This window comes from Oncorhynchus keta, chromosome 28, assembly GCF_023373465.1.
Source record: "Oncorhynchus keta strain PuntledgeMale-10-30-2019 chromosome 28, Oket_V2, whole genome shotgun sequence".
NCBI lineage: Eukaryota > Metazoa > Chordata > Actinopteri > Salmoniformes > Salmonidae > Oncorhynchus > Oncorhynchus keta.
This window is the reverse complement of record NC_068448.1, coordinates 40,089,925-40,105,584: the sequence shown is the minus strand read 5'-3', so window position 1 is coordinate 40,105,584 and position 15,660 is coordinate 40,089,925. Positions and strand designations below refer to the sequence as shown.

Genomic DNA, 15,660 nt, shown 5'->3' with positions numbered 1-15,660 from the left:
AAAGTCCAAGAACATTAAGAAAACGTCCCATAAAATGATAAAACGTTCAGGTGTGTTGGCTGTGCCGACTAATTGGCTACACCTAATCTTAATGCGTTTGTTTCCCTTGAAATAGAGTTTGTTTGAATAGACAAATGAACAGCCTCGTATGAGTTTTTAAAAACCTTGACACGCTAGCGCCATTCTGGTTGTGCAGTAGACTAATTCCATGGATAGGAAACAGAAGATCATAGGTTTGAATCTCACTGACGCCATGTCACAATAAAGAAATGTCTTTGCATGATTAATGCCTAAGTAAATTCAGTTCCAAGGGTCCCATCTGTGCTTGGAATTAAAAACAGTTAAATCAGCTATGTCTCGCTCCAGTATAGCTTAACGTCTTCCAGTGTAATGGGTAGCACGGCAAACTAGATTTTTAGAGAAGCTTCACCGACACTGGTGTTTTGGATGCTTTCCAGACAAAACCACAGAAATCTCACATCTGCAGTTCAGTAAATCATCCATTGGCTCATGGAGCTCACGGAAGGTTGTGCACAATTTACAATCAACGCAAAAGGATGTCATTTTTCAACAAAACATTTATTGCTGGCGTAACATGATGCAACCATAGAAAACCAACACCAGAAGAACCTGGTACCAACTGAAATGTACAAAGGGAGTGCAGTACACACACACACACGTGTGGCTGTCTTAATTCCACAGTTCTTCTTTGTGCGTGTCCCCAGTCATACCAGTAGAGGCTCAGTGCAGGTGGAGGTGCTGCTGGAACCAAAGCACCACGTTGAGAAAGCAGTCAGCCTGAGTGTCCACACGAGCCAGAGAGTGGGCATCCTCCGCAAACCAAAGCAACCTGCAAGGGGGGAAGCACAGTTGTGTTTATGAGCGGACAATGTAGGAAAACAAAAACAACAAATGTCTTATTGGACAAGTTCAGGTAGTCCCGCCCTGTTTCAGGTAGTCCCGCCCTGTTTCAGTTTGTTTTGCCTCCGTTGGGTACCTAACAAACACGGCCCAGAGTTCACAGGTCAACGAACCGTCTAATAACATTGCTAAACTAGGACGGTGCTGCATAGCTGCCGTCTTACAGGCTCCTGACCAAATTCTGCTATTTTGTGTGGATTTTTTACTCCACTGAGCTTAAACTTCATTTGTACATAATGTTTCCGCCGTCATTTCCTGTGACGGAAAACAGCTTCTGGACATCAGAACAGCTATAACTAACCTCAATTCGGATATAGATTTCTACTTCAACGAGTCGGCAGCTCTGGCTGTTGACCCCGGACCCGGCCCTGATCCCCGGGACTCGAAAGTGGAAGCAGCGGCGTCATGATTAGGCTATTTCAGCGCGCATCTAGACCGCCATCGCCATCTGTTTTGTTGGGCGAACGTACAATCACTAGAGAACAAACTAGACAAGCTCTGTGGGCGACTATCCTATCAACAGGATCTGAAGAACTGCAATATCCTATATGTCGAGGAGTCTTGGCTGAACAAGGACAATACACCTCACTGGCAAGATCAGAAGGCAGTGTCGGGTAAGCTGAGGGGTAGGAGGGTCAACAATAGCTGGTGCACAATCTCTAATTTTAAGGAAGTCTCAAGTTTTTGGTCACCTGAGATCAAATACCTCATGATAAGCTGAAGACCATACTATGTACCAAGAGAGTTCTCATCTACAGTACCAGTCTAAAGTTTGGACACACTCATTCAAGGGTTTCTTTATTTTTACTACATTATAGAATACTGAAGACATCAAAACTATGAAATCATATAGCAACCAGAAAAGTGTTAAATCAAAATATATTTTATATTTGAGATTCTTAAGAGTAGCCACCCTTTGCCTAGATGCCAGCTTTACACTCTTGGCATTCTCTCAACCAGCTTCATGAGGTTGTTACCCGGAATGCATTTCAATTAACAGGTGTGCCTTGTTAAAAGTTAATTTGGGGAATTTCTTTCCTTCTTAATGCGTTTGAGCCAAATTCTATAGTAACTACTGTGGTATTCTATAGTAATCTGTAGTTATTTTCTCATGTGGGCAGGATGATGGATTATATAACAAGCCGTTATCACCTGACGGGGGAGCCCCTGCTCTTCAGAGAGCGGTACAGCTCCAAACCTTGGTGAGGGGACACTCTCCTGTCTTTACCCCCCAGCATCAGGAGCACTGGGGACTTGATCTGGACACAGAGGAAACCAAATGATATGCTTGTCTCATTGACAGTTTATAAGGGAGCGTGCTTGTATTTGTGTGCATGAACATCAAACCTGAGGTGCGTAGGATATGGGGGATTTCTGGAGCATGGTGGTGAGAGCCTCTGGGGTGGGCAGCTGGTCATAAGAGTACTGCAGCCCCACACAAGAGTAACGCCTAGGAAAGGTAGAGGGAGACAAAGGACAACTATCCATCAACCAACCAATGAATCACATTGTAAAAATAACCATTTAAAAAAATACAAGTACTATGCAAATACAGTCTTAAATATGCAGTGCACACAATTTCCATCCCCCAACTAGTGCACTTTAATTAGTGTTTTACAGTCTCCCCTCTCCAGTCCTATACACTGATAGACAGGGACAGAGAGTGTCAAGTCTCACCAGTCCACGATGTCACTGGTTCCCAGTAAGGTGGCAGCGTTGATGACTGGGTTCCTGACGGCACACGCCTTGTAGAAGTCTGGGTACTGGCCAATCAGGTGGCAGGCCAGGAAGCCCCCGTGGGACCCACCCATCACCACCACTTTATCAGGGTCAAGGGTTAAGAGCTTCTCAGCAGTTTGGTCAGCAAGGGCAGTTAGTACAGCCCTCTGGGAATGATAGTTAGGTTGAGGTTAGTTGCACAAGATGTGTTAGTAGTATTGAGTTAGAATACAAATTACATTACATTACATTTAAGTCATTTAGCAGACACTCTTATCCAGAGCGACTTACACATTGGTGCATTCACCTTATGACATCCAGTGGAACAGCCACTTTACAATAGTGCATCTAAATCTTTTAAGGGGGGGGGGGTGAGAAGGATTACTTTATCCTATCCTATCCTAAGTATTCCTTAAAGAGGTGGGGTTTCAGGTGTCTCCGGAAGGTGGTGATTGACTCCGCTGTCCTGGCGTCGTGAGGGAGTGTGTTCCACCATTGGGGAGCCAGAGCAGCGAACAGTTTTGACTGGGCTGAGCGGGAACTGTACTTCCTCAGTGGTAGGGAGGCGAGCAGGCCAGAGGTGGATGAACGCAGTGCCATTGTTTGGGTGTAGGGCCTGATCAGAGCCTGGAGGTACCGTTCCCCTCACAGCTCCGTAGGCAAGCACCATGGTCTTGTAGCGGATGCGAGCTTCAACTGGAAGCCAGTGGAGAGAGCGGAGGAGCGGGGTGACGTGAGAGAACTTGGGAAGGTTGAACACCAGACGGGCTGCGGCATTCTGGATGAGTTGTAGGGGTTTAATGGCACAGGCAGGGAGCCCAGCCAACAGCGATTAGCAACCTGACTGGCACCGCGGGTTGAGAAACACAGTTGTATTGAAGGCTCTGGCTGTAGATACTTTCAGCTGAGAGCTCACTCTGTACCTGCACATCCTTGACGTCTTGGCTCCCGATGTTCCCGGCCAGAGAGAGGATGCTGTCCTGGCCAAAGCCAGTGGAACCCCGGTAATTCACTACAACACAGAGAGAGAAACTATATTCTATCAGTGGATACCAGTGTGTGGAAGTGAGCCAAGGAGGAAGTCCACTATCTTACCCATGAGTACAGCAAAGCCCAGTTTGACCAGGACTGCTGTAGTGACATTCCACTCTGCAAAGAACTGGGAGTGCGGCCCGCCTGGGAAAGAACACAAATAAGCTTCAGTCCGCCGTGAGCTCTTTCATAGATCAGTTCCCATATACATAAAAGAGTCTCGGAATAAGAATGCCGATCTAGGATCAGTTAATATACTAATTAAATATACAGCGAAGATTTGATCCTAGACCAGCGCTCCTACTACGAGATGCTTTATGAATATGGGCCCAGGATCTAGATTGTCCAGAGGTTTCTCTCACCATGGATAAACACCACCAGAGGGACCTTGGTGCGTGACGGAAGGTGGTTTGACGTAACCAGCAGGGCCCCGAAGTCTAGGCCAGCTGCATAAGAGACACACAAATTAATATTATAGTTTTTTTTCTCAAGGACATAGTTATGGCAACCAGACAAGTTCTAAACCACTATTGACTGACTCACAGTACTCTGGGTTCTCTTCCTGGGGCGTAGGGATGATGTCTAGAACATTGACGATGGCGCCACGTAGACACGACTCACCCAGAGGGTTCCAGGACAACTCCTCCTCCTCCCCGGCCAACGGAAGAAAAGCCACTGCCTGCAATTACAATGCATATATGTTAATGTACTGCAACTGCACATGATGGGATATGACCAGGTAACCTAAAGGACCACCGTGTGGTATAGGGGTAACCTAAAGGACCACCGTGTGGTATAGGGGTAACCTAAAGGACCACCGTGTGGTATAGGGGTAACCTAAAGGACCACCGTGTGGTATAGGGGTAACCTAAAGGACCACCGTGTGGTATAGGGGTAACCTAAAGGACCACCGTGTGGTATAGGGGTATAAGCACATGGAGTATCTAACCAAATATTCAAATATCTAACCAAATATTTAAAAAAGTAACCATGTGGGATCACCCAGGCCAGGTGGTTAATCATTTTCTGGGAAGCAAGCTCCATTTTGGTGTCCTCTAATACATTAATGCCTTGATTCCAGCCGAAATAATCAAATTATTGAATACTTTTGAGTTTTGATTTTTTTGAGTTTTGAAAATTTGATTTTTTTCTGGTATTGTGTTTAAAATTAAAATGACTGAAATGTATGAATCCAGTGTATTGTTCATGTTTATTATATATTGTCTAGGCTTAGATGCTCAGGACTAGTTTTTTAAGTAAGCAAACAAACCTTTATAAAACATTTATCCACTCTTCTCTTGAGATTAAATAATTTTACTGCAAGACATGAATTGCCACAATGTTTGTTCTTGAAATGGCATTTTATTAAGACAAGACAAAAAAACTACCAGTATGCGAAAGATGAAGCCAAATGAACTCTTCCCGATGCGGTAGACTACTGATAAGTCACTCACTTTTAACGTCACTGTCTGGCAAGTCCTGATCGAGTTCATATCGAAAATACAAAACGAGATCTTTAGTTTACTTGTCCCGATGCGATACCATGGACATACAACTACTTTGTATGGTTTATGAAATGGTAAGGATGAGAGATTGACTTTTTCTCAGGTTAGACAACATTGAGTCAAGCTTGTTTGTCAATCAAATCACAGTTCTGCCCTACCAAGCAACAGAGCAGTAAATGCTCAGAGTGAAACTGAAAAAACAAAAAGGACTTGTTTTATTGTCCAGCCAAATTAATTGTAGGCAGATCATTGGAGATGTGGTTGTCTTACTAAGGTCATTTTTTTTATTTACATTGACATGATCTTTGACCCTAGATGGCAGTTACTGCCTTCTTGCTTGATACAGCAAATGAAATGCCTTTCCATGATGATTCTGTTACACACAAACATGTGTTCCCTAGTTGCGCCTTGATTGGCTGTGTTCTGTCTCAATATTGACCTTGAGGTTTTACGTTTTGGCTGACTTTTCTTAACGGATGTACAATAATCGCCAACTGAATTATGGGGCGTTTCAGGACCCGAAGTGAAAATAATTGCACAACCGCAAATTCCAATTAAAAACAAGGGCTGAAGGGCTTACGTTGGAAACTTCCCTTGCTTGGCTAATCATTTGGATCGACGACAAATATGGACGCAGGGATTCCCCCAAGGGCACAAGGCGAGGGTAAGTGGATGAGAGCGTCTTCTCGGTTTGAAACGCATCCATTGAGTTACATTAACAGTGCCCATCCAAGAAGGCTCAAGGTTGTTGGCCACAGATAAAATGACGTCAAATCACATATCTACCGTAGCTTTGATTGTACTGACCATGTCAACGTCATACATTCAAAATCTTAGCGAGCAGTCATCATGAATTAAGTCGACAATCTACTGGCAAATCGTTGTCATATGAAGAGAAATGACGACGACAACTTATCGGTGCTCGTCGGCCGTTGGACATCAACATTACACACCAAGTTGGAAATCGCTAACTCGCTAATTCAACAATGAGTGATTTGGAAGGAATCAGTGGCTAACTGCAAACGTTGCAAGGCAAAGCCTGCTATTCAGTCGAGTGGGTGTTTAAAAGGATAAACATTGAACACGATGGACCAGAAAAGGTTGAATACATTAGCCGTGCTGTCAATCCAGCTTCTGCAGCATTCAAAACAACTGGAAACTTGGAAATCTCAAGACACATTTATTTAACCTCTAGTGACACCCCATCCCGTGAACGGGACCGTTGTCATCATCTGACACTAATTAGCATAACGCAACGGACATAAATCTTCCTAGAAAATATTCCTATTCATGAAAATCACAAGTGGAATATATTGGAACACAGTTTAGCCTTTTGTTAATCACCCTGTCAGCTCAGATTTTCAAAATATGCTTTACAGCCAAAGCTAGACAAGCATTTGTGTAAGTTTATCGATAGCATAGCATTATGCCTTGCTAGCAGCAGGCAACCTTGTCACGAAAATAAGAAAAGCAATCAAATTAAATAGTTTACCTTTGATGAACTTCGGATGTTTTCACTCACAAGACTCCCAGGTAGATAGCCAAAGTTAATATTTTGGGAAAAAAAATATTTTTGTAGGCGAAATAGCTCAGTTGTTCTTCACATTTGGCTGAGAAATCGACCGGAAATTGCGGTCACGACAACACCGAAAAATATTCCAAATTAGCTCCATAATATCGACAGAAACATGGCAAACGTTGTTTAGAATCAATCCTCAAGGTGTTGTTCAAATATCTATTCGATAATATATCCACCGGGACAATTGGTTTCTCAGTAGAAGCGATTGGAATAAGGGCTACCTACCTCTGTACTTTACGTGAGATTTTCTCTCCGGGAGCATCATGTGACCACTTGCGCAATGTAGCCCCCTACGGGTATTCAATATAAATGCGTAAAACTACGTCACAATGCTGTAGACACTTTGGGGAATACGTAGAAAGCGTAAGCTGGTTCATAGCACATTCACAGCTCAATGGGGACTCATTGGCACTTGCGCTTTCAAAACCTGGGGCACTTCCGGATTGGATTTTTCTCAGGCTTTCGCCTGCAACAACATCAGTTCTGTTATACTCAGACAATATCTTTGCAGTTTTGGAAACGTTAGTGTTTTCTATCCAAAGCTGTCAATTATATGCATATTCTAGCATCTTGTCCTGACAAAATATCCTGTTTAAAACAGGAATGTTTTTTTCCCAAAAGTGAAAATACTGCCCCTAGAGTCTCAACAGGTTAATAAGCAAGTCAGCCATATCAGCTATTATTTTTTAAAGGCAGCAAATGTGGCTGAAAGAACAGTTTCGCTGCCAGACAAGGCTCTGCTGACAGGCAGGTGTAGCAGTGATAAGGATTCACTCTGGCGCTGAAAAGAAAGCTCTATAGCTTTATGTAGGTCTTAGCCGTTTTGTGGGCACTGTTGGTCACCGTTATAGTGCAATTAAATGTACCGTTTAGTGTTGTGTAGTGGCATTGCTAACATGCACCGAAAAATAAAAAACTGAGGGGGAGTTTGTCCCACCAAGATGTACATGCAAAATGGCCATGGAGCACAAGAAAATAAATTAATGTGCCAGAAAATAATGTACGAAGTGGATTTCGACTCATCGTTAGCACATTATATGGGACATGCAAATTGACTCAGACAATGAAAGAGCATCATGCTCTCTCAGAGGAGCTACAAAAAGATGGGCTCATTGTGATGGCTGGCACAGAATTTATGGAACGGTATCAAACATATGGAAACCACATGTTTGACTCTGTTCCATTTCAGACATTACAATGAGCCCATCCTCCTGTCACCATTCTCCTCTGTGCTCTATCCCTCCATGTAAAACAATGTGACTGCAAGCACAGCGTACACAACACACACACCCAGGAGGTAGAGAGGCGGGACAGACAGGAGACTGTCAAACCAGCAGCGTCTCACTGTCGTCGCTCACTGACTGACACGCGCTATAAGATGCATATCATTCATTTTAGTGGGAGAGGGCTCGGTGGACTTTCTTTCCACCCAGACTTGTGAATTGTAAAAAGTAGCATAGTTAATTTAAGTGGAAAAAGTACCCGGGTGAAAATGTGTGTGTAACCGGCTGTATAGCCGACACCCGGTGCTAATGGAAAATACCGTAACCTAAATGACCACAGCGTTGTATAGGTGTAACCTGAATGCCCAGACCGTTGTTTAGTGGTAACCTGAATGCCCAGCGCTCTGTATAGAGGTAACCTGAATGACCAGACCGTTGTATAGTGGTAACCTGAATGCCCAGAGCTCTGTATAGAGGTACCCTGAATGACCAGACCGTTGTATAGGCATAACCTGAATGCCCAGACCGTTGTATAGTGGTAACCTGAATGCCCAGAGCTCTGTATAGAGGTAACCTGAATGACAAGACCGTTGTATAGGCGTAACCTGAATGCCCAGAGCGATATATGAATGACCACAATACTGTATTACCAGGCGTGGGGCCTCGTTCAGATGGGAACAGTGGACCACCATCAGGTTATTCTGGATGGTGAGCAGCTTCCAGCTCCCAAATTTCTCAGCTGAGGGGAGAGAGAAAGATTGAATGGTTTGCTACAGTTCGGACTAGTTTCAGTTTGAGAGGCTCGAGATGAAAACAGACTAATAATCATATAAAAGGAGAGGAGAGCTTACGGTCAGAGATGCGGGTTACTCTCCTAGAGGTTCTGTCCACTACAAAGAGGTCCTGGGAGAGAGGGAGAGAATGGAAAGTGAGATCTTTGAGTACAAAATTATTTGTGTCCGCTTGTGTGCATGTTTACACTATACCCTCCAGTTCCTCCGGGCGCTACTGAAGACCACTCTCTGGCTGTCTGACGCCCAGCAACGAGGTGGCAGGGCCTCATACAGCCCAGCAAACTCATCTAGGGACAGACAAGGGGGAGGCCACAGGAACGGGAGGGAGAGGGATTGATAGATTGGTCCGGGGAAGGAAATGGGTGAGAAGCAAGAGATGGAAAGTTCAGTAGGAATGAGGTGCCATTCTATGTCAAGCTCAAAATGTTGCGTTAAAGTTATTCCATTTCTGTACCTTTCTTTGGCCTATTAACTACGTCCACCAGCAACGAGATATTCCTCATCTCCAGGTCATACTGTGGACAGAGAGAAGGTACGGATATAACAGTATAATAGTGCAGAGTACCACCAGCGAAGCATAAACAGCACTCCACTGACCACCAGACCATCCTTGCTTCTTTCTGATAAGGCGATAAGTTCCTTCATGAAGGGGCTGGGAGCAGGGGTCTGGAGGTAACACTGAGGACTAGGGGCAAGGCTGGGAGCGGGGGTCTGGAGGTAACACTGAGGACTAGGGGCAAGGCTGGGAGCGGGGGTCTGGAGGTAACGTTGAGGACTAGGGGCAAGGCTGGGAGCAGGGGTCTGGAGGTAACGCTGAGGACTAGGGGCAAGGCTGGGAGCAGGGGTCTGGAGGTAACGCTGAGGACTAGGGGCAAGGCTGGGAGCGGGGGTCTGGAGGTAACGCTGAGGACTAGGGGCAAGGCTGGGGTCTGGAGGTAACACTGAGGACTAGGGGCAAGGCTGGGAGCGGGGGTCTGGAGGTAACGCTGAGGACTAGGGGCAAGGCTGGGAGCGGGGTCTGGAGGTAACGCTGAGGACTAGGGGCAAGGCTGGGAGCAGGGGTCTGGAGGTAACGTTGAGGACTAGGGGCAAGGCTGGGAGCGGGGGTCTGGAGGTAACGCTGAGGACTAGGGGCAAGGCTGGGAGGGGGTCTGGAGGTCTGGGGCAGGTCTGGAGGTACGTTGAGGACTAGGGTCAAGGCTGGGAGCGGGGTCTGGAGGTAACGCTGAGGACTAGGGGCAAGGCTGGGAGCGGGGTCTGGAGGTAACGCTGAGGACTAGGGGCAAGGCTGGGAGCGGGGTCTGGAGGTAACGCTGAGGACTAGGGGCAAGGCTGGGAGCAGGGGTCTGGAGGTAACGCTGAGGACTAGGGGCAAGGCTGGGAGCAGGGGTCTGGAGGTAACGCTGAGGACTAGGGGCAAGGCTGGGAGCGGGGGTCTGGAGGTAACGCTGAGGACTAGGGGCAAGGCTGGGAGCGGGGGTCTGGAGGTAACGCTGAGGACTAGGGGCAAGGCTGGGAGCGGGGTCTGGAGGTAACGCTGAGGACTAGGGGCAAGGCTGGGAGCGGGGGTCTGGAGGTAACGCTGAGGACTAGGGGCAAGGCTGGGAGCGGGGGTCTGGAGGTAACGCTGAGGACTAGGGGCAAGGCTGGGGGCGGGGGTCTGGAGGTAACGCTGAGGACTAGGGGCAAGGCGGGGGTCTGGAGGTAACGCTGAGGACTAGGGGCAAGGCTGGGAGCGGGGGTCTGGCGGTAACGCTGAGGACTAGGGGCAAGGCTGGGGGGGTAAGGGTCTGGACTGGAGTCTGGGAGTTGAGAGGCTGGGGACTCACCTGCTGCATGGTGAGACACTGGCTGTGGGGGCCAAACACCTGTCCCTCCAGGTACACCAGGTAGCGTCCATCAGGGCTCAGACGGGGGGACGAGACAGAGCTGGTGTCCCCAGACAGACACTCTGTGTAAGGATAGACAAAGGGTTGGAGGTTTGAGAGGAAAGATAAGCAAGTTGTTTGCCATGACAATGAACCAATCAAGAAAACATAAAATACTCACCACAGTTACCTTCCAGGTCAAGACAAAACAGAGCTGACCTGAAATTAGATGTTTTCATTTGAGTCTTTCTAAAATAACACACAAGGGCATCTCTTGATCAGTCTATTACTCTGGAATATTGATTAGTGAGATGACGTAAACATAGTAGACTACACAGGCTGCTCCTTACCTCCTATTGGAGCAGAACCTCAGGCCCAGTCTGAAGGGCTCATGCCACCAGCCCACAAAAAAAACACACTCGCCATCATGGGCCCAGAGAGCCTGTGTTAACCAGACAGGCAATCAGCATGACAACAATTACTGTACATTACATGGCATAACATGATATTACATAGACTTAGATGATTACAAGACATGTGACTGGAGATCCTTCTAGTGAAGTTGCAAATACCATATGATGCTCTGCTAATACCTTCATGTGTGTGTGTGTGTGTGTGTGTGTGTGTGTGTGTCTGTGTGTCCCTGTTTGTGCTCACCTGGCCTGGGGAAACATGTGAAGGGACACCCTGCAGCACTGTTACCGTGCCCTTAGCCACGTCGGCCACACACAGCACTGGGACACTTTTACTGGTCAAGCCTTCCCCCCAGTCCTCCCAGTACATACTCCTGTCCTGATGCACAACAGGGGAAAGGAAGGGTGTTGAAGCCATGAAAATAAAATAAACACTGGGTCACGTTTACGCAACATAGCAGCCATCCTAAGAGTATTTCCAGAAACACCCAAATGTCACAGACTGCATCCAACTGAATGTATAGCTAAACATACAAAGAGAATGAATAGAGGAGTGAGCAGGGTGTTTCGGATACCTTCTCAGAAGGGCTTCCCAAGGGTCTTGCTGTTGACTCTCCAGCTGATGGGCTGGAGGCTGAAGTGTATGAATCTCCTATAGACCTTTTCCCCTCAGCTACATACAGCAGCCTGCTCTCACATGTAGACCAGGCCAGGCAGCCAAACTGAGCTGCACATAAACAGACGGCGAACAGGAGACAAAGACAGACCGACATGGAGAGAATGACTGGCTGAAGTATTCAAGCAAATGGCCCTGATTAGGTCCACAGTGGAAAACGTCTAGTATCGGACAGAATACTCAGAGCACCGTAGGCATTAAAACCACCCAAGAAAAGGCCTTTACCATCCTCATACACTCTCCCATGTTTGTTGAGAGCTGTGAGATGGATGATCTTTTTTAAGCTGCTGTTGCTCCACACCTGAAAATGAACAGACCCAATAAAAGTTCAAGCAAACCAGTATGCACCATATACGGGTGGGTGAAGGAATTTAGCCAAATGACAGACACAGCCAGACCACTCCATCCTTACCTCTAGGAACTGTTGTCCAGCAAACTGACCGCTGGTTTCCCTGACAACCGCCTTCAGATCTCCAGACAGGGAATAGGAACTCAGCAATCTATTTGAGCAGAAAGGAAGGAAGAAAGCATGGAAAATGGCAGCTTAGAGAAGGACCTATCGTACCTTTAAATAAATACCTACACAAATCTCACACATTGCGTCATCAACACCAGACACTGGGATGGAGAATGAGTGGTGGGGGAGACTTCATCTGCCCGTTTGTCTACTTACTCGCCGTGTAAAAGGCTGCAGGGGCTTGGTGGTTGGATGTCTATGTCGGTCTCTTTACTGTAGTTTTGAATCAGTGTCCACTGCTGGGCATAGTGCAGTCTGGCTCCCTGGAAGGTCTCACTTTGACTCCACTCTGATAGGTGTAGGCAAAGGAGAGTTTAATAACTATGATTTTTTTAAATAAATGTATCAATACATTTAAAAAAAGTAATTCAAACAATTTTTTCCCAACCAAGCAAACATAATAGCATATGTGCAGTCAAAAAAAAATAATACACAGGTTTATGGCACAGACAAAGGTGAGTCCTCCATGTAACTCTAAGGTAGCAGCAGAGACCGAAGAGGAAGCAAGAAACCCCATACCCTAATTGTTTCTGGTTACGTTACAGTCAGTCATTGTAAATAAGAGTTTGTTCTTCACTGACTTGCCTAGTTAAGGAAAAGGTTCAATTAAAAAAAAAAAAATACGCCCTTTCAGTTTGTTAACCAACTCCGAAGCAGAAGAAAATTGACGACTTCAAAATGGTGATGGCCTCAGGCGCTACCGGTGGGCTCACAGACACCATAGTGGGACAGTTACAACGTTGCGATCTCTATACATCTCTATTGTGTGTGTGTGTGCGCGCAGTGTCTCACCTGCAATTAAAGTGAAACTCGTGCCGTTTAATAGTGCCATGTAGTCATTCGCCGTCACGAAGGCAGAAATAGGGGTGGGATACCCACTATATTCACGGTACAAAGTGCTGATAGCATCGGGTTCCATTCGTGCCTAGGTGCAGTAGCGTTAGTTAGACAAGCAGCTGTCAACTGTTTTTGGAAACACTTTTACAGTGCATTAGCTAGCTAACTAATCACTTCCATCGATTACAGGTGATATTAAAGCCATGTGACTGCATGCATTCAACAAACTATGTATCAGCTTCATTTTAAAGACTTAGAGAGACGAATGTTAAGATAAACAGAGACGGAACACAAATGTCCATTTTGAGCTAAAGTGGTACTTGTAAAATAAGTAATAATAACAATTAGTTGTCTTTTACCAGGAACTCCATGTCGACACGACGGCCGATACCATTTCATACAGGGGCTGATGGAAGAGACCAAACGCAAGGCGGCAGCAGCAACACATTTTGTAGGATTTCACAAAGGAAGTGATTAATGGCGCCTTGGGATTTCACCCCAACTTTGACGTCACACCAACTCTGGTCCAAAGAATCCAAGATAGCACTAACCATTAAAATAATAATAATAATCTCCTGCCCCATCCAATCCCACAGTGATACATAAACTCAGCAAAAAAAGAAACGTCCCTTTTTCAGAACCCTGTCTTTCAAAAAATAATTCGTAAAAATCCAAATAACTTTACAGATCTTCACAGATCTTCATTATAAAGGGTTTAAACACTGTTTCCCATGCTTGTTCAATGAACCATAAACAATTAATGAACATGCACCTGTGGAACGGTTGTTAAGACACTAACAGCTCACAGATGGTAGGTAATTAAGGTCACAGTTATGAAAACTAAGGACACTAAAGAGGCTTGTCTACTGACTCTGGAAAAACACCAAAAGAAAGATGCCCAGGGTCCCTGCTCATCTGCGTGAACGTGCCTTAGGCTTGCTGCAAGGAGGCCTGTGGACTGCAGATGTGGCCAGGGCAATAAATGGCAATGTCCGTACTGTGAGACGCCTAAGACAGCGCTACAGGGAGACCAGACGGACAGCTAATCGTCCTCGCAGTGGCAGACCACGTGTAACAACACCTGCACAGGATCGGTACATCCGAACATTACACCTTCGGGACAGGTACAGGATGGCAACAACAACAGCCCGAGTTACACCAGGAATGCACAATCCCTCCATCAGTGCTCAGACTGTCCGCAATAGGCTGAGAGGCTGGACTGAGGACGTGTAGGCCTGTTGCAAGGAAGGTCCTCACATCACCTGCAACAACGTCGCCTATGGGCACAAACCCACTGTCGCTAGACCAGACAGGACTGGCAAAAAGTGCTCTCACACGAGTCGCGGTTTTGTATCACCAGGCAGGGGTAATGTTTCCATACCCTACATTACTCATATACTGGACTCTATATCATCTACTGCATCTTTATGTAATACATGTATCACTAGCCACTTTAAACTATGCCACTTTGTTTACATACGCTACATTACTCATCTCATATGTATATACTGTACTCGATACCATCTACTGCATCTTGCCTATGCCATTCTGTACCATCACTCACTCATATATCTTTATGTACATATTCTTTATCCCTTTACACTTGTGTGTATACGGTAGAAGTTTTGGAATTGTTAGGTTAGATTACTCGTTGGTTATTACTGCATTGTCAGAATTAGAAGCACAAGCATTTCACTACACTCGCATTAACATCTGCTAACCATGTGTATGTGACAAATCAATCTGATCGGTCAGATTCACATTTATCTTCGAAGGAATGATCATTACACTGAGGCCTGTACTCTGGACCGGGATTGATTTGGAGGTGGAGGGTCCGACATAGGCTGGGGCGGTGTGTCACAGCATCATCGGACTGAGTTTGTCATCATTGCAGGCAATCTCAACACCATACGTTACAGGGAAGACCTCCTCCTCCATCATGTGGTACCCATCCTGCATGCTCATCCTGACATGACCCTCCAGCATGACAATGCCACCAACCATATTGCTCGTTCTGTGCATGATTTCCTGCAAGACAGGAATGTCAGTGTTCTGCCATGGCCAACGAAGAGCCTGGATCTCAATCCCATTGAGCACATCTGGGACCTGTTGGATTGGAGGGTGAGGGCAAGGGCGATTCCCACCAGAAATGTCCTGGAACTTGCAGGTGCCTTGGTGGAAGAGTGGGGTAACATCCCACAGCAAGAATTGGCAAAGTCCATGAGGAGGAGATGGGGCGGCAGGGTAGCCTAGTGGTTAGAGCATTGGACTAGTAACCGAAAGGTTGCAAGTTCAAATCCCCGAGCTGACAAGGTACAAAATCTGTCGTTCTGCCCTTGAACAGGCTGTTAACCCGCTGTCATTGAAAATAAGAATTTGTTCTTAACTGACTTGCCTGGTAAAATAAAGGTGTAAAAAAATGCACTGCAGTAAAATGCAGTTGGTGGCCACACCAGATACTGTTACTTTTGACCCCCCTCTATTTATTCAGGGACACATTCCATTTTTGTCAGTCACATTTGTGAAACTTGTAGTTTTTTTTTGCTGAATCTTATGAATCTTATGTTCATACAAAT

The 15,660-nt window shown here is 46.0% G+C and overlaps 1 protein-coding gene across 2 annotated transcripts; it reads right to left on the bottom strand.

Moving 5' to 3' along the window:
- Positions 1 to 560: 560 nt before the first annotated feature.
- Positions 561 to 13,601, bottom strand: zgc:136971 (S9 family peptidase). Of its 2 annotated transcripts, XM_035741174.2 has the most exons (22): positions 13,444 to 13,601; positions 13,040 to 13,172; positions 12,404 to 12,536; positions 12,143 to 12,230; positions 11,956 to 12,031; positions 11,630 to 11,781; positions 11,299 to 11,433; positions 10,992 to 11,083; positions 10,823 to 10,860; positions 10,603 to 10,724; positions 9,228 to 9,288; positions 8,966 to 9,060; positions 8,831 to 8,882; positions 8,630 to 8,718; positions 4,216 to 4,351; positions 4,035 to 4,118; positions 3,736 to 3,816; positions 3,564 to 3,652; positions 2,599 to 2,807; positions 2,269 to 2,371; positions 2,074 to 2,180; positions 561 to 850 (listed from the first exon to the last, which is right to left on the bottom strand). In XM_035741174.2, the coding sequence occupies exons 1-22, from the start codon at positions 13,453 to 13,455 to the stop codon at positions 742 to 744; spliced, it is 2,196 nt and encodes a 731-aa protein (XP_035597067.1). In that variant the 5' UTR covers positions 13,456 to 13,601; the 3' UTR covers positions 561 to 741. The 2 variants fall into 2 exon arrangements, with proteins under 2 accessions (XP_035597067.1, XP_052339024.1); XM_052483064.1 differs by lacking the exon at positions 2,074 to 2,180.
- Between the last annotated feature and the right edge of the window lie 2,059 nt (positions 13,602 to 15,660).

Bases quoted from the DNA above. Each gene is read 5' to 3' on its own strand.
- zgc:136971 (XM_035741174.2), bottom strand. The intron at 11,434-11,629 runs GTATCCGAAACA...GTTGTGCATCAG, and splicing joins TGGGAAGCCCTTCTGAGAAG to GACAGGAGTATGTACTGGGA. The intron at 851-2,073 runs GTGATAACGGCT...CCCCCCTTGCAG, and splicing joins AGCAGGGGCTCCCCCGTCAG to GTTGCTTTGGTTTGCGGAGG.